Below are 22,506 nucleotides of genomic sequence, written 5' to 3' on the forward strand. Positions count from 1 at the left end.
GACAACTGGTAGTCGTTATCATACATAATAACATACTAAAATTTCAATCATTTGCAAAACGGCATTGGTTTCCTCCATATTTTTTCTAATCAAGATTTATTCGAGAAAGACATCGAGTACTTACGGGAGGGACCATGAGAACGTCCCAAGTGAAAGTGAATTTTGTGGAACAAACTGGATTCGAACTAAGGTTGTCAGTCCGTGTCGTTAACCACTAGATCATCTGTTTCAAGTTCGAATCCAGTTCGTTACACAAAAATCACTTTCACTTAGGATGTTGGCAACCTACACGTGGTTCCTCTCATAAGTATCCAATAGCTTTCTAGAACGCATACTGAGTTGAAAATTATCGAGGAAACAATGCAAAAAATAGAATCTTTGAATTCATATAAGATGATGATGATCTCTAAATAAAACAGTATTGTTTTCATTTTTAAATTATTCGGTAGATGATTTTATTCCCAATAATTTTTAAAGGTTTGAAAAGCTATAAAAATAGTTTGGTATAGACGAAGCGAGATGTGTGCGTTTTTATTGCAATTTTTAAGATATAAGGAAGTAAATAAATTCATTTTTTTCTTTCGTTTTACGAACATGGTATTTTTTTTCTGACGATTAAAGAAAACTCGACGATTGTGCAGTAGTTAGCAGTTTATTCATGTGTAAATAGAAGCATATGACCGGTTGAAAAAAAGGAATAGGCAGAGTACACATTACTAAGGCGGTAATTTTACGATACTAATACACGTGTTTGAATCTCACGTAAAACTAATGATTTTTTTCGACTGGGTAAATGTTTATAAATTTAACGAATTAATATAACACATTAATATTTGAAAAAAAGATGGTGCATAAATATTTTTTAACCAAATGACACTTTTTTTTTATTATCTGCAAAAACGAGAAAATAGAAGGTATTTGGTCAAAGTAGGTTATTTTTGCTTAAAAACAAATCACATCCTTACATCATTCGTAAACATTTATGCTGATGACACTACTATCTATGGTAGCACATCTAAGACCGCAAACGACCAAGTTCTCTCTGATTCTCTCTCCTCTGATCTTGAGCATGTGGTACAATTGGGAAAGGGGTGGCTGGTTACTTTTAATGCATCTAAAACCAAGCTTTTATCTTTACATCATCAACGCTCTGATCCCCATCTGGCATCAACTGGAATGAAAGGCTCTCGTCTTGGGGAGTCCTTATGTTTTGACAAGCTTCTGGACTTGACTTTTACTCTTGATCTTAAGTGGAACACATACATTAAATCCGTTGCCAATGGTGGGATCCTTCTATCGATCCAGTAGATATCTCACTGCTGATGCAATTCTCTATCTATATAAGAGCCAGGTACGTCCAAGGATGGAGTATTGTTGCCACATCTGGGCAGGAGCTGCTAGAAAGGACTAATCTTGCCTTGATAGAGTTCAAAATAGACTTCGCAGTCTCGTAGCCTTTTCTCTTCCCTGCAACCTCTTTCTCACAGAAGAAATGTTGCGAGTTTGTCTCTGCTTTATCGTTATTTTCATGGCAAGTGCGCGGCTGAGCTCGAATCTATGGTCCCCCCCTCGCCAAACTTTCACAAGAAACACCCGTCTAGCAGAAAACACTATCAATAATTTCCTCCACTCTTTATATGTGCCTAAACCTAAACGTAGATTCCATGAACAAAGCTTCTTTATTAGAACTGCATGTCTATGGAATTGCCTTTCGTTTTCCTGCTTTCCAGCTGATTACAATATGGTTGTCTTCAAATCTAACGTAAACAAGGTTTTGATGAGCCGTTCCATATAAGTTACCAAATTCACCAAATTTCCGTTACTAACGATTAATATATTTTCCAATTTCTACTGTACACTCTTTAACCTTTATCCTCGAGTGGCCTCAAGGCCTTGATAAGTGGTGATACCCATGTAAAAAAAATTTTTATGTTTTTACCAATAAAAATTATAAATTCATCGTTTTGGCATTGTCTTCGATTAGTATGGCGTGCCTTAAATAAGTTTCCAGACTTTTTTTTTTGCACAAGCATTTAAAATTGTTGTAGACTCTTGAAAATTCAGTATGTCATTGCTATACCTCTTATGAGAGGACTGGCCAATTTTTATGATTTCAGGTTCAAATAAACAGCTACAGCAGAAATGGCAATACACCCTACTAAAGCCTGATTGTTACAGCTGGTCAATTTCGAAAATGCATCTGGAAGTGAGGGTACTTTAGAATAATGATATGCAATAAAATTCTGTTTTAAACTTGGAAAATGCCACACAAACGTATGGAATACTTCAGACTGCTTTTGGACTATATGCATGAATCGAGCATCAGTTTTTAAGTGCATAAGAGATTCGAGGAAGGCAGGGAATCTGTGAGAGATGATGAGAGGTGTGGAAGGAGTAAGGAAGTCAGAACACCAGGGTTGATTGGACAAATAAAAAAAAATCATGGTAAGGACCGTTTTGTGTCTTATAGAGACAATAAGTGTACAGTTTGATGTCAGTGTGGGAACTGTACAAGCAATTATTTGCAAGGAACTGAAGATGTGGAAGATTTGCGCGAAATTTGCCCCAAGGGTGCTCCATCCTTGTTACAGACTATTTGATGAAGATGGGCATTAAAAGAGTTCCTCAGCCTCCCTATAGTTGGCTTTGCTTCCTATAATTTTAGGTTATTCCCTAAGCTCAAGGAAAACCTTAGAGGCTGTCGTTATGAGACAATTGAGGAGATGAAAGAAGCTGTGATGAGGGTCATTGACATGCTCACACAAGAGAACTTCCATTGCATCCGGGGGAGATTACTTTGAAGGGGACTAAAGTTTCGTGTGTGTACTATCAGCAAAAGTGTCCATACGAAAAAAAGTCTGGAAACTTATTGAAGGCACCTCGTGTATTCTTATTTTCGTTAAGTTTTTTTGTATAACAGACATCTTATTTTTTTTTTATTAAGTAACTTTTCATTCATTATTTTTTATTTGAACATTCTCTGTTTCGTTACGTTTATTTATATATAAATATCATCCTATCTTAAAGAAAGTAACGTTTCATTGTCTTTGATTAATATTTCATCTGCCTCGTTACATTTTTTAAAAACAATTACAGTTTAAATTTTAACATATTTTATTTATACAGGCTGTCCAAAAAGTCACTGAAGGAGTGAAAATCTTCGTCGTTTTACCATTAATGATTATTTTTTCTTTATTTCCGATATTTTACAAATAATATTTTCGAAATTAATTATATATAAGTATAGCATTCAACAACGTACGCAAGTTATGAAACTGTTTTACCAAAATCAGGCAATGCTTTGGCGACAACATTATCTCTCGCTATGGCAATGTCAAATGGTCCCCCACGTTTCCCAGACTTGACTAGCTGCGATTTTGTTAGTGGAAATATCTTAAGAAAAGAGTCTATGTAAGAAAAACCACACCCTGCAAAAAACTGTAGGAAAACATTAGGAACGATATAAGGGAGTTAAATCGCAATCCAGAGATTCTGCAATCTGTTATGAATAATGATATTTACAAATATGCGAAGCTGAAAATGGGCAACATTTAAAAGACATTATTTTTCATAAATAAAGATTGTTTGAATGTTGGTATTCGTTTAATTCTCCAATGTCTTAGTCAGGTTGTATAAAAATTACAGAAAGATGTTATCAAAAATAAAGAATCTACTAAAGCTGAAAACACTTCCGTTACTTTTTGGACACCATGTACATTCTCTGTTTCATTACTTATTTTTATGTCATTCTATTCTGAGAGAAAAAGCGTTTAATTCATAGTATTTGGTTTATACATCATCCGCCTCGTTACTTTTTGAACACACTTCCTATTGTAGCACGTTACACTATTTTTTTTCCGGTGTCGTTACATTTTAACACTCGCATACTCCGATGTCCTGAGCACGGTTCTGCCGTACCGAACAACTAGTCTTCCGTTCCTGGGCGACCATGTTTTGCACGCGTCTTTTCCTGTCGCTCTCGGGCCACGTGTGTAACACGTCTATCTCTGTCCTCTCTATTATCTTTTTCTTTCCTTTTTACTCGCTGTGACGTCACCTCGCACACGGCTCGGCCATTTGTCATACGCGCGTCCGCGCTCTTTTACACTATTTTTTTTTTTTTTAAATTACCGTTTAATTTTTTCACTTATCATTTTTATTACATTTTCATAGGTTCATACAGATGGCTTCATTATCATCAAACCGGACGGTTACGAAGTTGAAGAGCTCCCCAAAAAAGAGGTCGGAGAAGAAGGCACGGTTATCATAGCGCCGTTTTGGGCGGACGCAACCACGGACGCTGGTAACGGCAGACGAAACAGCGCCGTCTATTACGATGTCTACGAAATGTGGCCTTTAAACCGGCAAAAGAAAATAAGTGAAGAAATTGTTTTAAGGGAAATTACCGAACGACTCGGTGTGCATGGATTTAACGCAACGTGGGCTCTTGTAGTGACATGGAAAAACGTTCTGCCAGGTGACATCTTGGATTTGTCGGAGGTAAAAAAAAAACTGCTTTTCTTTTTACATATCATTTTGTAGCAAGGTAGTATGTGTAGAGCGTTATTTTACGGCATAATCACGTTAATACACCGGTTCTCTATAGAGCACCGAAGTTAAGCAACGTGGAACTTAGGCAGTACCAGATTGGAAGCCTTATGAGAATACCAGATGCTTCCAGCAGCTTCTGCATTCTGTCCCAACCCTGTCCTGCGCTGCATCAGTTGGGACGAGAGAACGAGCCTGGCTCTGTGCAAACTAAATTCACTTTAAAGATATATAACCAGCGCGTGTTATCCGTCATTTCTAGGATGATGAACTGGGCTTTGTCGTTCCGACAGGCGAACTACTGCTAGATTACATGAGAAGAGCATTTCCCGTTCGAAGAGGGAAAGTCAAAGGAAATGACGTAAGAACTGAAAGTTAGAATAGGTGAGCGGTAGTTGCGAAACAAGGCTTGTTCACGATTGTTTGCGGAGCAGACACGTTTAAAATATATTCTCCCACCTTTTAACGGTTCTCACTATATTCGCTCTTCCTTCCATCATCTAATACATTCAATCTGCAAACAAACAAATGTAGGAAGATTGTATATGGATTACGCAAAAAGCAAAAAGGAAATTTTTGCTTCAAAGTTGAAGTCAGAAATTAAGTTAACGTGTCGAAGGAAGTGAAGTAAGAAAACAGAAAGTTGCAATAAAGCGGCCGTTGGTGAGCTAGGAGGGCTCATTTTAAGGTTTGCAACGGTTTGTTGCGCAGACTCGTTTTCTGTGATCTTCTCCTTCCTCTTACCGCTCTTTTTGGTATTCGCCTTTCCTTGCATCATTTAATACATTAAATGTGCGAAGAAACAGTTGCGAAAGAGTACTTTCTGTTGAGAACTGAGGTTGTATTCTTGTGCTTGGACTTATCTGCCTTGCAAACCTGTCCTGATATCTCCCCTCCTTCTCTTAACACTTATTACGTCACTCGCTTTACCTTCCCTCCCTCTAATACATTCAATGTGTGAACAGGATTGTACGAGATACGCGTGGATTACGTAAAAATGGAACACTCTCTTTTAGATGTTAAGTTTAGAAATTATATAAACGTGTCAAAGGAGGTGACGTAATAAAAAATAATGTCACGGAAGTAAGAGGATCGTTTTACGTTAGATTTATATGTATGAAATATATATGAAACCGATATTCCATCTAAATTATATATATATATATATATATATATATATATATATATATATATATATATATATATATATATATTAAGAAAGATGATTGATAATTTATAATTAAAATCGATTTCATAAGGAAGAAATTTGATTTTGTTTGTTCTTCATGAAATCGATTTTTAATTCTTAATTTTAATTATAAATGACCAACCATCTTACTTAATATTAAAATAGATCTAGGATACACATGCCTATCGAGCTTATTATATATCTACATTACAACGAGCACTGTTTTCTTTTCTTTTATTTTAATTGTATTATTGAATGCACTAATGTATTAAAATATACTCTGCTCTTTAGACTCTTGTTCTAATCCACAAAGTATGTATATATATATATATATATATATATATATATATATATATATATATATATATATATATATACATGCATACATACATTCAATACTGGTGACGTCACCACCGTACCAACGTGACACAAATATGAGCAGATAAAAAATTTAAAATTAAAAATAAACTAAGATGAATGTACAAAATGTATAACGATTTTTTCAATTGTAGCTCAATTTAGACCCTTTAAAACTATTTTAACCGGCTAACGATCCATAAAAGAACGGTCCGTAAAAAATCAATCATCTGAGGCATCTAGCGCCTCTAGCATATAGACCCATTAAAAATTAAAAATTAAAAATAAACTAAGATGAATGTACAGAATGTATAATGATTTTTTTTCAATTTTGACCCATTTTTTACCTTTTAAAAACAATTTTAACCGGTTAAAGACCCTTAAAAGAACCGTCTGTAAAAAAAATCTAATCATTTGAGGTCCTTGTGACTTTTAGTTTCGGGGGAAATAGAGTTTGAAAATATGGAGACAGACAGAGAGACATGTAGCCTTTTATATATTAGATGTATGTGAAAGTGTTTTGTTTTTGTTTTTGTTTTTTGCATTTTTCTTGCATTGTTGCATTATATATATATACAGGGTGTCCATAAAGTCCGCGTGCAATTTTAAAATGAATTGTTCCAAAATCAAATCCTTTTTTTACATGTTATTTCTATTGCAATCGCATATAAAAGTATAAATATTTTAAGGCGCACACGGACTTTATGGACACCCTGTATAACTATATATATATATATATATATATATATATATATATATATATATATATATATATATATAGTTGAGAATGTAATTAATAAAAACTGGAGAAAGTGCTCAATACTGTTGTAGAGCAAATATGCGTTTTATTTTTATTACCGTATCTTTCTGTTAAGTTACATTATTGTTTCGGCTACACGGCCGTTTTTTTTTTTTGCCGTCTGTAGCGTCCTCAGACTTTTGCAGAAATGTTCACTATTTTGAACATTTCTGTAAAAGTCTGAGGACGCTACAGACGGCCAAAAAAAAAACGGCCGTGTAGCCGAAACAATAATGTAACTTAACAGAAAGATATGGTAATAAAAAATAAAACATATATATATATAGATATATATATATAGAGAGAGAGAGAGAGGGGGGAGAGAGAGAGGGAGGGAGAGAAAGAGAGAGAGGGGGAGAAAGAAAGAAAGAAAGAGAGAAACAAACAACGACAGAAGAGAAAATAAGAGTGTGAAAGTGTGTGCGTGAAAGAAAGAGAGACAAAATATAGATAGAAAGGTAGAAATTGAATAAAGTCTTTCTTTTTCTTTCAGACTAATACTTTCCAGGCTGTGCTGGTCACAGATGGTACAGAATCGTATGCGATCTACTTGTACGAAACCGGTGGCATGAAGTGGAACAAATTAAATCTTCCTTCTCGCTACGTGCTGATGGGATACCGCCGTGGTGCAGATGATATCAATTATGTCTTGACTTCCAAGAAAGATCAAGACATTCTTGACTTGGACAAAAGAATAGGGAACACAGGTAACGTTATTTTTCGCACATTTTTATGGGTGTCTCATTTAACTGAGGACAATTTACATAAATATTAGTGACATCGATATCACCTTTTAGAGCAGAGGATTTCCAACCATTATTGTAAGACGAAATATGAGAAATAGTCAATGATGTGAGCTAAGCTTAATTACTTATAGATAAGTATTTGGTAACATAGAATTTTAAAACGACCATGATGTCATCTTCAGGGAAGCAATCCTGGAGTAATATGTTCCACAAAAAGAAATCCACTTACAAAGGCACATTGAAGAATTATGTAAAGTTTTGTCGTTGTTGTTGTTTTTTTTTTACATAGGAGTCCTCAATTATCAAGGCTCGGGGGCCAGTCGAGGATGAGGGTTAATGGGTGTCCAGTAGTCGATGGGATTATAGCATAGTAATGGTATTTTGTAAATGGAATTACTTAGGGGGACGGTTCATCAAAAACTTGTTTACATTGGACTTGAAGACAAATTGTAGTCAGCTGGAAATGAGGCAAACGGAAGATAGTTCTACAGGCGGGTAATTCTAAGAAAGAAACTTTGTTCGTGAAATCTACGTTTAGGTTTAGGCACAGATAAAGAGCGGAGGTGTGAATTACCAAAAATTAGAGCTCAGTCGAGCATATTCCATGGAAATAACAATAAAAGAGAGATAAGCAACTGTAAGAAAATGGGGGTTTAAGGAAGTGAAAAGATCACTCCGAAATAGATTGTGATGTCGAACTTTTTTTTACTGTCAAAGAAGGAAAGCGTGTTCTAAGCCGCATTTCCCAGACGTAGCAGTTGTACTTTTATGTTGGAAAGTATTTGACTATTATATTAGTAGAGAATTGTATTAGGAGTCACGTCATGGATGATGCTAGTACTCTTTTTAAAGGAGTACTAGCATCATCGGTGACGTGTTCGTTGATGCTGTATTTATTAGTGTTGTTGTTATTGACTGAATGGATATTACTGATTGCATCAATGGATGAACACAAATGTTTTAAATGAAAGGTTTTGTTCGCATGAGAAATGCATGCGTAAATTACAGCCGAAAACACACACACACACACACACACACAAACATATATATATATATATATATATATATATATATATATATATATATAATTATATATATATATATATATATATATATATATATATATATATATATATATAAGTGTCGGCATGATTAATCAGAATCGGAATCAGAAATCGAAAAATCGGAAGATTTGGGGGTATCGGAATCGGTATCGGAATCGGAAAAATTGATGCCTAATTTCCGATGCCAAAATAATAATATTTGTTCAAAGATTGAATGTAAATTTCATTCAAATTAATTTGATATTTTTTGAGAAAATAAAAAACACTAATGTACCAAATACTTTTGCAATATATATATATATATATATATATATATATATATATATATATATATATATATATATATACTAGCAAAAGTACCCGTCGTTGACTGGGTTCAAAAACAGCCTACAGATAATGGACTCTGATTTATTAAAGTAGTAAGGTTATGAAAAGGAAGGGTTGTAAAGAGATAGCTTCGAATTCGGGGGTATCAAAACCAAAGCAAAATATGATGAAAGTAAAAATAAAATAAATAAGCCCAATAATTTATTATACCATACCGCGTCACACTGAAACACTTATCACAATATACTTTTGATCTATATTAAAAAAAAAACCTTGTTAAACTTTGTGACATTTTTCCATTCTATGGAGGTCAGGCGCGAACGAACACCCCATTATTTTATTATACCATATTTCTTCAAACTGAAACATAATTATCAAAGTGTACTTACGCAGATAGATATGAAAAGTCTTTATTATAGTGTGTGCCTGTTTCCATTCTATGGAGGCCAGGCGCGAACGAAGGCCCCACAATTTTATTATACCATCCCTATTTAAGTTAAAACATACTTATCAAATTATTCCTATGTACATCTATATTAAAAACACTTGTAAATGTTTTTGTTTTTTTCATTTTTGAATTTGTTATTTCCATACTTTGTGGACCAGGCGCGAACGCAGACCCCACAATTTTAATGAACCACCGTTATGCAGGATCAAACATGCCCATTCCTGTGTCTCGATACATCTTCTATCATTATATGTAATCAGTTTTTTTAAATAGTCAACAATCTAGGAGCCTTTTCATGATAGTGTTGTTCCAAAAGTAATGCCTCCTATTTTTTTGATTCAAAAACCAAAACGTTGAAAAACTACGAAGACGAGAGTGGTATCATTAAAATGAGCAACCTTTGTGCACCAGAATTTATTTTTCCACATAGTCAGTAACATATTTTATTCACTGTTGCCAACCTCTTTTTGATGTCTCGGTCGTAAAAGTTTCTATCGTCACTCTGAAATCGAGCAGCCCATAACGTTAAACGGGCGCAGGTGAATGCTGATTATTTCAATTTATTCTGCTTAGAGCAAGTCATTGACGTGTTTCTGCTTCTGACGCACGTCGATGACAGGAGTTGTTTCCCAGAGTTTCATACCGTCAATATCTGTAACATAGAAATGAAACTTTCAAGATCATGCATGCATAAGTTCACTCATCATATCAACGAAATTTACAACCACTCCCTGATCCATTCAGACGGAATAAAATATAGGACGCATTAACTTTGGAACATCCCTCGTATTATATATATATACATCAGTGCGGCTAGACGGGCAACTGCCTCAAGCCAGGATCGAAACCCGTCCACCCAAAAAACAGTTGTGTGTGTGTATATATATATATATTACTCACATGACAAAGACAAAAGATGAAAAAGATAATAAGATGCGGGAATCAGTTCATGACTAGCTATCCTCACACGAATCGGTGCTAGGATGACCAATCGACTTCACGTCTGAGAAACGAGAAAAGTCCGTAACGCTATTTGGCGAAATAACTTCACACCTCAACTTCCATCACCTATCGGGGACATACTCTCACCTCACTGTCGGCAACCATTCCACCGGTCGTTTCTAATCATTACTTCATTAGTCTTTCCATTCTAGAATCATAGACTTCCGTTTCCGTTATATAACATAGAGATGTAAATAACGTTTTGTTTTTTGTTTTGTTTTTTGCTTTTCTGGAATGTTGCACTTTGTTGTCTTTCGCTAATGAATTAGATTTGATTTGAATATTTGTTTTGTTTTTAAGGTATCTATGGTTACTGGCGATTTCATATTGGGGTCATAAAAGAAAAGAAGAATTACGGCCAATGTTGTTTGAAGTGGTACAATAACAATTACGAATCCGAACGAAAGTTGGTGCTGGAATTAAGTAACTCGAGTTCACCGTGCCCTTGCAACTTGAAACAGGCACTCAAGGATCCACGATTTGAAGTTTCCCAGGATGTACCGTACTGCATCCGATCGAGATTTCCTATTGATGGAGAATCCAAAGGCGTTCTGGTAAATTCCTTTTATTCCAAATCTTCCTTGGTTAATTTCAAAATATTCCTGATTAAATATGTTGTATTTCTTAAATCCGTTTTGTTTACTTATAATTCATCACGTATTAAAACCAAAAACCACTCGAAGATAAGGATTAATTTGATGGGTGGATTGTTGGTAAAATGACAGAGAATATTATGAGATCATTTTATACTAATAATGAAGGCTGACAGCCACTCGAGGATAAAGGTTAATGAGATTTATAGATTGTCAGTTGAGTGAATATAATGAGAGGGTCGGAAATGATGAAATGACTGAACGAAGTTAGATTTGAAGACAACCAGTTTGTAATCTAAAGGAAGCAATCCCGCGATAATGTGTCCCAAGGTAGGGAAGTTCTTGGAAAGAAGCAATGTCCATGGAAATTCCGCCTAATGCTAGGAACAAGGAGGAAGAAGGGAAAGATCATTTCAGTTGTGCTAGTAAGAAGAAGGAGAGAAAATTCCATGAGCAAAGTTTCTTTGCTAGAACTGCCCGTCTACGGAACGCAATAGAGTGAGAATGCATCCCAGCTGATTATAACATGGTCATTTTCAAGTTTAATACAAATGTTTTTGCTGAGGCATCCTCTTAAATAATTTAATCTTACCAAAGTTCCACCATTACTGATCATCACGATGTCGTCTCACCGTCTACATAACACTCATTACCCCTTATCTTAAGCAGTGACCCCTAAGCAGAAAAATAGGGAGAGGTAACCAGTGATTGGAGCTCAGCCGAGCACCTGCCATGAAAAATAACGATATTAGCGCATTTTCCCAGATGTAGCAGAGGTAGAGGACTGCGTTGGAAATCAGATACTTTCTGGAGAAGTAGAATGATCCAAACATTTAACCATCGACTTTAGTAACAGGTATTATGTAACAGATATTATGTAGATATTATGCATATGGAATGCCTCTAATAAATATTGAAAACCGATGAATCGAAAAAATCTGATTAAAGAAGGAAAGAGCAATGTTGAGCAAAGTTATCATCACAAGTGGATGTGAGAAGCTTTATCACCGCACAAGCAGAATAGTCACGTGTCTAAAATGAACATTATGTTATTTTATAAGACAGAGGCGCATTCGAAATGGATGTTTCTGTGTAGAGCACAATTGAAGCATGATACTTGACTTTTGCATTTTAAACTTTAATTCGAGCCCTTATATTAAAATAATTTCATAATCTCAACAGTAAGTTCTCTACAGTGCAATGTTGACTACAATGTATTGCGAACTAAATAACTGCGGGGAGGTATGTGAAGCTTTCTTCCCTGTGCGCCGCGGTAGGTCCTCGACGAGAGCAGAATCAATCAATGAACTTGATGGAAAAGTGGGCGATTTCATCCAGTCGTTGATCCTCATTCCATCCCGGGCAATGTCGGATCTCCCTGATATATATATATATATATATATATATATATATATATATATATTTATATATATATATATATATATATATATATAACTCAGATCAGTTTGTTAGCCTAGGCGTTTAAATCGCCCTTCCAGTTTGAAAAATTCTGCGCATGCATATTACATGGAAACAAAGACAGGAAGCTTTTTTTTAATCGAATTTTTTTTTTCGCGTTTAAAATATGCAAATAAAAATAAAACTAAATCCCTTTTGCTTTTTTCATCGGCATTTTACGAATTTTATTTTATTTTTCATTGCCAGTTGGAATCGTTATCAAGCCCTTTTCTCTTCCCTGCAACCTTTCTTCCCACAGAAGAGACGTTGCGAGCCTGTCTTTGTTTTATCGTCATTTGCATGGCAAGTGCTTGTCTGAGTTTCAATCTTTGGTCCCCCCCCCTCGCCAATCTTTCACGATAAACACCCTTCTAGCTGAAACCACTGTCAGTAATTTTCCCCATTCTTTATCTGTGCCTAAATCCAAACGTAGATTCCATGAACAAATCTTCTTTCTTAGAAGTGCACGCCTGTGGGAATCTCTTCCGTTTGCCTGTTTCCCACCTGACTAAAACTATAATGCCTTCAAGTCCAACATAAACAAATTCCTGATGAATCGCTCTCTTAAGTAAGACACTTTATTAAATCTCCAATACTAACGATTACTACGATACTATCCCATTGATTACTGTTCACGCAATAACCCTTATCCCCGAGTGGCTTCCGGGCCTTGATAAGTCGTGACATCCATGTAAAAAAAACCGTTAGAAGAAAAAAAAATTCTTTCATTTTCATTTTTTAACAGTTTAAAACTTTTCAAATTTATATTTTTATGCTACAATTTGAGACGCAAAACATTTAACATTACAAAAACAAAGCCGTTGACTTGTGATAAGTGTTTTCGTTAAGAGTCGCACTTTTTTATTTACAAAGCTATTCGGCACAAGTGACGTCAGACAAATTTTAAGGTTCGGATGACCGACACTATATATGTAACTTTTTTAAGCAAATAAAAAAACAGAAGATTTGGTAAATTTTTACTTGGTTCCCACCTTAACATTTTCCTTTAAAATGGGGACTTTTAAAAGTTTTCGGGTATGCTGAAAACGGCTATTGCATTTAAATTTTCCGCAAATAATAGTTTCCGGATATATGTAATTCTTTATGGTTAAAGTGGTGGACATCGTTGTACTCGCAAACGCTCATATTTTTGTCATCATTAATATAACCACAATTCGATAGCTAGTCTTAACATATACAGACCCAACGTATATATATATATATATATATATATATATATATATATATATATATATATATATATATAGGGTGGTCGCTAGAAAGGCGGGAAATTTGAAGGTCAGCTTCAGAATGATATCCCAGAAGTTACCCTTCAAAACGCCACAGGAGCTTAGATTTTTAGGTTAAGACGCTGCAGTGAAGTGTACGGACGACATTTTGGGTATCTATGAGTATAATATCACATTTATCTTTGGAAAAACTTTGTAAAAATTATTCTTTGTAAAAATAAATCGTTGTTTGCCAAATTTCCCGCTTTTCAAGCGACCACCCTGTATATACACATTATTATGTATATTCACATTATTATAGCGATTCTTTCTTCTATTTCGTGTGCAAAAAGATTTGCTGTTACGATGGCGCTTCCGAGGCATTTAAACAAACCGAGAGTCGTTTCTTCATCAACGACCCGAGAAAAGATAAAATGAAATGGATTACAGAAGACAAAACACCCTTGGACAACTGCTGCACTTTTTCTAATTATTGCGGCCTTTTTAACGATGTGAGACCTGTGTCCAGTTGTACAGGATACACTATGCCCGTTGAAGGTAAGGATGGTGTGCGCTTTTACCTACTTAAGTTTCGCCCCGAATGTTTCTTTGGCTTGAGGTAGATGGGCACACCAAATGCATTTTAATTTAAATTGCCTGGAAGTTAGATTTTCTGCGTGGTTATGTCTCTAGTTGCTTGCCTTCCCTGTGATGGCAGATTTTAACATTGGATCGTATTTTTATATGAGGTAATCTAGTTTCCCAAAAGGGACACTATGAATCGAAGAAAAATAAGTATTGGCCCACTTAAGGAAATTGCGATCTTCGCACAATGCCAGCCGACCTTCTTTTATTTCCCAGACAATGTTTAACTTTTAATAACTTACTTCTTAAAGGAGCGAAATAATTATAAATTATCAATATTTTTTTATACCTGCAGACACTAGTGTTTATGCTTTTGTAATCATCAGTGCGAGAGTGATGTCGATTTTCATACGATAATTGAATACCTTTCCAACTTTGGAGATCTGGAAAATATTTTTCCTAAGAAAAATCACTCATATTTAATTTTTTTTTAATTTATTTATCTTTTTTTTTCTTTTTTTTTTTTGACAAAACGAAAACAGTAATCTACGAACACTTATTAAGCAGTACTACCGCTCGTCAGCATAACTTGACTGATTCGAACCTCAGACCATATGTGCTATGGTCGAGTGCGTTAACCGTTACGCCACGAGGTCCTAGATGACTTTACATGTCATTTTTTTATTATTTATGTCGATTTTTTTTCGTTGATTTTTTAAAACGATAATTTAACACAGTTATTGGCGCCTACCGTATTCAATAATCGTTTGGAAAAATCAACAAAAATACCGACAGAAGTTTGAAAGCGATAAAAAATAATACGTAATGCCATTTAGGGTCTCTTTGCGTAATGGTTAACATATGGGCTGAGGTCAAAATCCTAGAGCAGTCCAGCTATGCTGATGAGCGGTATTACCGCGAAACACGTTTTTGTAGATTACTGTTTTATATATATATATATATATATATATATATATATATATATATATTATTTATAATATTTCGAATTTTCTTATGTTTATGCAATTGAGAATTCGGTAATTGTTCATATAACAATAAATTTTAAATCATTATAATGTGACTTAATTTGTAAGCTTCAAAATTACCAGTTTTTGTAATCGAGCATGCATATATTTTTTTAACAAGATCAAGACAACAAAGATATGATTGATAGCAACAGGTAGTGCATTTTCATTATTCGTTACAACTGTTTCGCGACCATTCGGACAATTTCAAACCTTATATCGTTTGAAAATATTCACAAGAACGGCCTCTCTTCAGGCGTTGAGAAAAAATCTTTTTTAATGAACGATATTGAAAAAATCCAGAACAAACAGGAAATTGGAAAAAACCTCTGAAGGAAGAAATGTAGGTAATTTTTTTATCGCATAGTTTATTTTTAAAAGGAAAATGGATTGTATATCGTTCATTAAAATGGTGTTTTTCTCAACGCCTGAAGAGAGGCCGTTCTTGTGAATATTTTCAAACGATATAAGGTTTGAAATTGTCCGAATGGTCGCGAAACATTTGTAACAAACAATGTAAATAAACTACTTATTGCTATCAATCCAATCTTTGCTGTCTTGATTTTTATTAAAATAATATATATATATATATATATATATATATATATATATATATATATATATATATATATACTAAGCAGATAAAACGGTAATACTATATATATACGTTTTATTTATACAAACATAGCACGGTTACACACATAAAACATATTCCAGTCATAACTTTAAGAAGCTCACGATCTTCAGACGGATAAGTCTATAACAATATAGTGCTACAAAGAACGGACATATTGGCTTATGAATATCGAACTTACTAAAGTTACAATTAAAAATAATTCAAAAACTGTAGCCATATGCTTGTATGAATAAAAGTCTTTTTCTGTGCTGACGGGGGTCATCCGGCCTTGCCCGGTCGTAAAATATGCTTAAATATGGCAAGTGCTCATCTGAGCTTCAATCTATGGTCTCCTCGCCAAACTCTCAAACCTAAACGTAGATTCTATGAACAAATCTTCTTTCTTAGAACTGCACGCCTATGGATCTCTCTTCCGTTTGTCTGCTTGCCAGCTGACTACAATTTGATTGTCTTCAAGTCCAACGTAAACAAGTTCTTGATGAACCGTCTCCCTAAATAACCCAATTTACAAAATTTCACTACTTATGATTACTATGCTATAATCCCATTGACTAATGTATACCGATCAACCCTTATCCTCGAGTGGCCTCTGGGCCTTGATAAGTGGTGACTCCTTTGTAAAAAAAAAAAAAAAATATATATATATATATATATATATATAGAGAGAGAGAGAGAGAGAGAGAGAGAGAGAGAGAGAGAGATTCCTCTGATGATATGAGCCATTATCGAAGATCCATGGATTAAGGAACTAAATATAATTCTTCTCCGTACATTCTTTGTTTCAAACAATAAATTCTTAACTTTAATATATTTTAATCTACAGAATTTAACTTTAATCATTACATTTATATATATATATATATATACATATATATATATATATATATATATATATATATTTAAAGGAGATTAGAACAATAATCTAAAGAGCAGAGTGTATTTTAATGTAATAGTAAAATTACTAATTTAATTAAAATACAGGGAAAGAAAAAATGCTTGTACAAATTATTGATTTTGTTATTGTTCCTTCTTGTGAAACGGATTTTTAATTTGATTCTAATTTGAATTTTAAATTATCAATCACATTACTGAATATATATATATATATATATATATATATATATATATATATATATATATATATATATATATATATATAAGTCACGTAGTTGCGAGAACAAGCACATATACACATGCATGAAGTTATTTTATGTCGTTATTGATATGTAACTAATTATCTTCGTTTCGTTATTTCAGGTGGCGCTTTCGGTGACCCCCACATCCAAACGATTGATGGCAAATTATTTACCTTCAACGGGTGGGGCGAGTTCACCCTGCTGGAACTTTTCCTCAAAGACCAACCTTCTCGATGTCTTTTCGAGCTACAGGGACGCACCGACAGAACGAAGGGTCCTTCCGGTGCGCTTACAGACGCCACTGTTTTCATCGCTTTCGTGGCCGTTGACAAGAAGCATGACAACAAATTCCAGGTGGAAATTATGCAAAATAAGGAAGGTAACTATGGTTTGGAATTTATTTAAATGTAAGATTATAGCATTATATTTAGTAAATGGTGTATAGTAATGCGAAGTTCTCATATCCTCGATGGAGTGAGTATATTTAAAAGAGAGTGACGCAATAGTGTTGGGTATTGGCAGGTGGACCCAGCAAGAGAAACATCCGATAGGTTGCACACACACAGATGGATTTCATGTGAGGAATGCGAGACTTTCTACCATTGTCTACTTGAATGCATAATTTGACCAATAAGTATTTGAGATGATATCGGTCAAAGGATTGAAACAATGGGCAATTGGAAATATTAAACATTCTAGTAGGATAAAAAAGTTTATATACATTAATCGACACAAAGAGAAAAGTCGGTCAGACATAAGCAAGACTGCAACATTTCTTCACCACCAACATCCATACTAACCTCACACGTTTTCAGAGATGTGAAAACGCCAGCAATAACTTATAATCCAAAGCTGATTTGTCCGTGTGAAAAAAAACAATATATTTTTTATAGATCATCTGTGTTGTGTTTTATTTGCTGCTAGTGTGTATATATAGTGAACCAGGGAGAAAAGTCGATGTTAATAATTATATAGAGTGGAAACCCCATTTTGAACAACCAGCTGCAGCGAATACATAACAGTGGTGATTTAAGTGAGATAATTACTGTCTCCGATCTAATCAGTCTTGCTACCATACCAGGTTTTCTAAAGATACAAGTTTCCTGGTCTTAAAGGCACTGAACATTCATGTTATTATTTTTCCCTTGCAAAACTCAATCGTGTTCTGCAAAGCTAAAAGCAAGAATATCAATATTCATCTACAAAACAACCAAACCAAACACCATGATAAAATATTTGAAGATATAACGTAGTATAAAATTTATTTCCAACATTATTGGATGCTGCATTAAATAACCCGAAAGGGGGATAGTGTGCAGTAAAATTAAACAACCAAACCAAATACCATGAATAAATATTTGAACATATAAAGAACTTGAAGCATAAACCCTTTTCCAAAATTACTGGATTTGGTGTGTAAAATATTCCGAAATATATATAAATAGCTGCTGTTAAATATTCCGATATATATATATATATATATATATATATATATATATATATATATCATTATCTATTATAATACTAAAACTCTGTCGTTCTTGGTTGTTTGCTTGTTTGCTTGCGCATTATCCTCCTCCTACTACTACTACTACTACTATGCCTCCTCTTCTTGCAACTACTATTACTTCTCCTCTTTACAACTACTACTACGCCTCCTCTTCCTCCTCTTACTACTACTACTACGCCTCCTCTTTCTTATCCTACTATTACTACTACTGGTTGATATGTATTTTTACTGTCGCAATTTTCTCACAAATAAATCAACTTTGACCTGTTGACAACGTATTTTTTTTTACTGTGTACGTTTTCAGCGGCCTAATTTTTTTTTTTTTTTTGCGTTTTAAATTATCCAAATAAACAATTGTTAATACTTTCTGCATTTTTTTACATCTTTCATTTCCGTATTACGTTTAAGTTTACATTGTAAAATAGTAGATGTATTTGTAAGAAAATTGCATTAAAATAACTTAAACGTAATACGGAAATGAACGATGTAAAAAAATGCAGAAAGTATTAACAATTGTTTATTTGGATAATTTAAAACGCAAAAAAAAATTAGGCTGCTGAAAACGTACACAGTAAAAAAATACGTTGTCAACAGGTCAAAGTTGATTTATATGTGAGAAAATCCTCAGTGCAGGGTGTCACGATTAAGACCAGTTATATATATATATATATATATATATATATATATATATATATATATATGTGTGTGTGTGTGTGTGTGTGTGTGTGTGTGTGTGTGTGTGTGTGTGTGTGTGTGTGTTTTATCCATATTGTAGTCAATGAAACTTTTGGTTTTATATGATATTTAACATGAACATTTTTTATTACAATTTCGCCCCAAACAAGGTATAGTGCCTCTTTGTATGTAGGGGGCTACTATCAGGGACATAAGTTGCAGGGATACTGTGTAGAGAGTTGAGCAGCAAGATGTTTGTTCACATTACGTTTGAACTTCTGTATGTCAGTACAGTTGGCGAAACAGGAATCAGGAAAGGAATTCCAATGTCTAGCAGTTCTAGTGAATAAACTATTGGAGTAGAAGGCTTTCTTACATCTATGGATCTCTACTGTGTAGGGGTTGGACTTTGCTCCTTGTCGGGTCTGTCAAGGATATTTACGTCGAGTGGGTACAAGGGCTTGTAGTTCGTTGGAGCATTAACCATTAAAATACTTGTATAACAGGCAGAAGGATGAAACATTTCGTCGACGGGACAGAGATTGAAGCTTAGATGATAGTTCAGGAGCTATCAGGTTGGCGATTCTCTTTTGAACCCTGTCCAGGAGTGAGAGACTAGTAGCAGATGCACCATACCAAATGTGATGACAATACTCCATACATGGGTGAATGGTGGCCTTGTAGGATACTTTCTAGGCATGAGTAACTTTCTAGCACGGTAAATAAAATATAGTTCGGGTTTAACATTTTGGCGGAATTTTAATTTACGTTTTTATCTTATTCTATATACACTGACTAATTCTTATGGAAATTTTATATTTTTCCCTTTAAACAAAAGACAGAAAGATTCCCTAGTTTGACAAGATACATCGGAATTTACATCGACCAAAGCAATGTAAAAAGAACGCTCCAAATAATACAAATTCCTCGGTATGTTTAAATCAAAATATTGTTTGTTTGGTTTATTTTTTTGTTTCAGGTCTCGTGGTTTTAGCGAAGGGCATCGACTTTACGGTTCAGTTTGAAAACGAAAAAGATTTTTACCACGTTATGGATTATATGCAACTTAAAAAATTAAAAGACGGTGGAATTCAAGCAATATTTCAACTTGGTAAGAAATGTTTTTTCTCTTTTTTTTTTAATAACAGTTGCAAATAAACAGGTTTTTTATGAAGAATCCGTGGCAGTAATTGTAAAAGGATACTTTCGTTGATTCTGCACATGGATTCACAAGTTTGCCTCTTTTTTTTCTTCTTTGCAATAAAAAAAGAGAAAATGAAGTCTTTATGCCTAGAGAAAAATTGTATATTTATCAATAAAATAAAATAATTATTCGCCAAATAGCATAAAATTAAATATTTTATCTAAGAGAAAAGAAAATATTTAATCGTCATCTCTAAAGAAAGGATTGATACAATAAAATAATTATTCTCAACAGAAAAGGAAAATGAATTGTGGAATTATTTTTAATTAAAAATGCCTCTATGTTTTGAGTTTTAAGCCATTTTAGTTTTAGAAGACAAGAGGAATGGCAATATCTCCTCTTCATCATTAGCTTCCATTTAGTTTTATTGCCCAAAAATAACGGAAAATTTGTTTTTATCTATTTGCAAGCCCTTTTTTAGTTTCAGAAAAGGAAAGAAATGTTATTCCAAACAAAATGGCCGTATCAATCCAGAGAAGCTTTGAATCGTAAAAGTTTGCAAACGAAGTGCAGCGTTTCCTCACGTTTGAAGACGAAACATTATGTGCAAGAATTCTAAAATAGCAAGTGTATTTTAGAGAGTGATTCCGGTTTCTGATTGGTTGTTAACAAAACGTGCTTCCATTTGATTGGTCAGTTCTTATCATCCATGTTTATAAAAATAACCTTCCAGTTTTTTTTGTAACCATACTCTCATAGGGATATATACCCTCCCCATTATTTTTTTTAATGTTTGAGGAAGTGTCTTCTTGCTTCTTCGGTTACTTGTAGACTTGGGTAGAAAAGTAACAGTCAAGGATCCGTTTTTGACACTCAGCCCGACAGGTGTGGGGCCCGGAACTGGCCCTGTACTTGTCGGGCTGAGGTACACCGCTTGAGTATCACCCAGGAGGTCCACCCTCCCAGGCCTTGTCACCGGCTTTCGGGTGGGGCATGTTTATTGCGTGTTGCCTGAGGCGCCCCGACCGGGGAATGCTTACGGGTAAGCAAAGGCAATTTTTGTCGAGGCAAGAGTGTCCCTTCTTTAGGGGAGTTTGCCTATTCTCCCACTTTCTTGACTTTGTGTCACACATTGCTCTGGTGGGGAGCAATAAATTTTCTACCCTCATGGGGATATATATCCTCTCTATTATTTTTTTAATGCTTGAGGAAGTGTCTTCTTGCGGCTTCGGTTGCTTGGAGACTTGGGTAGAAAAGTACCAGTCAAGAATACGTTCTTTACAATCAGCCCGACAGGTGCGGGGCCAGGAATTGACCCAGTACCTATTGGACTGAGGTACACCGTCTGGGTATAACCCAGGAGGTCTGCTCTCCCAGGCCTTGCTTTAGGGTGGGGTAAGTTTATCAGGGGATGCCGACGGGGGTGCCCAGGCAATTTTTGCTAGACAAGTGTCTCTTCTTTAGGAGAGCTTGCTTGACATCCCCGCTTTTCTCGATCTTGTGTCACATCTTGCTGGGGTGGCCAGCACTTAAATCTCTACCCTCATAGGAATACCAAAAAATATTGCAACATTTTATTTTTTCGTCAATTTAATATTCGACTAGATTAATTATTTTTTTCGGATGTTTTTTTTTATCATGCGTTCTTACTGTTTGATATTTTAGGGTTGACCCTCAATATAAACCAATATAAAGGCGTGCTGGATATTTCGGTTTCGTTTTCACCTGACCTCATGAGTACGATGACCACACGAGGGCTTCTTGGCGTCGTAGATGGGAATATCAATAACGATTTCACAGCTCCGGACGGAACTTTATTTTCTCCAAACATGACGGACAAAGAAATCTACAATTACGGTTTGCTCTGTAAGTACCATTCTTCACAAGGTTAACCTTCCTCAAGATCTTATTTAATCTATATAATTATAAAACTCAAATGACCTTGTAACGATGTATGTAACCCACTTTCCGGTTTACGACATCCGGTTGCGCATGCACGCATGACCTGCGCACTGAAATAGTAACGTTATTATT

General features: G+C 34.7%; 1 protein-coding gene across 1 annotated transcript in view; it reads left to right on the plus strand.

Moving 5' to 3' along the window:
- The window catches only part of LOC145259960 (uncharacterized), a 358,155-nt gene that overhangs the window by 193,312 nt on the left and 142,337 nt on the right, over positions 1 to 22,506 (plus strand). The window contains exons 5-11 of the mRNA XM_080117937.1: positions 4,174 to 4,500; positions 7,387 to 7,600; positions 10,781 to 11,034; positions 14,114 to 14,318; positions 17,265 to 17,522; positions 20,308 to 20,439; positions 22,138 to 22,338. Coding sequence (XP_079974063.1) covers positions 4,174 to 4,500; positions 7,387 to 7,600; positions 10,781 to 11,034; positions 14,114 to 14,318; positions 17,265 to 17,522; positions 20,308 to 20,439; positions 22,138 to 22,338 — 1,591 coding nt within the window. The remainder of the gene's footprint in view (positions 1 to 4,173; positions 4,501 to 7,386; positions 7,601 to 10,780; positions 11,035 to 14,113; positions 14,319 to 17,264; positions 17,523 to 20,307; positions 20,440 to 22,137; positions 22,339 to 22,506) is intronic.

The sequence above is a fragment of the Euprymna scolopes genome, chromosome 35 (assembly GCF_053919585.1).
Source record: "Euprymna scolopes isolate OS-2025 chromosome 35, ASM5391958v1, whole genome shotgun sequence".
NCBI lineage: Eukaryota > Metazoa > Mollusca > Cephalopoda > Sepiida > Sepiolidae > Euprymna > Euprymna scolopes.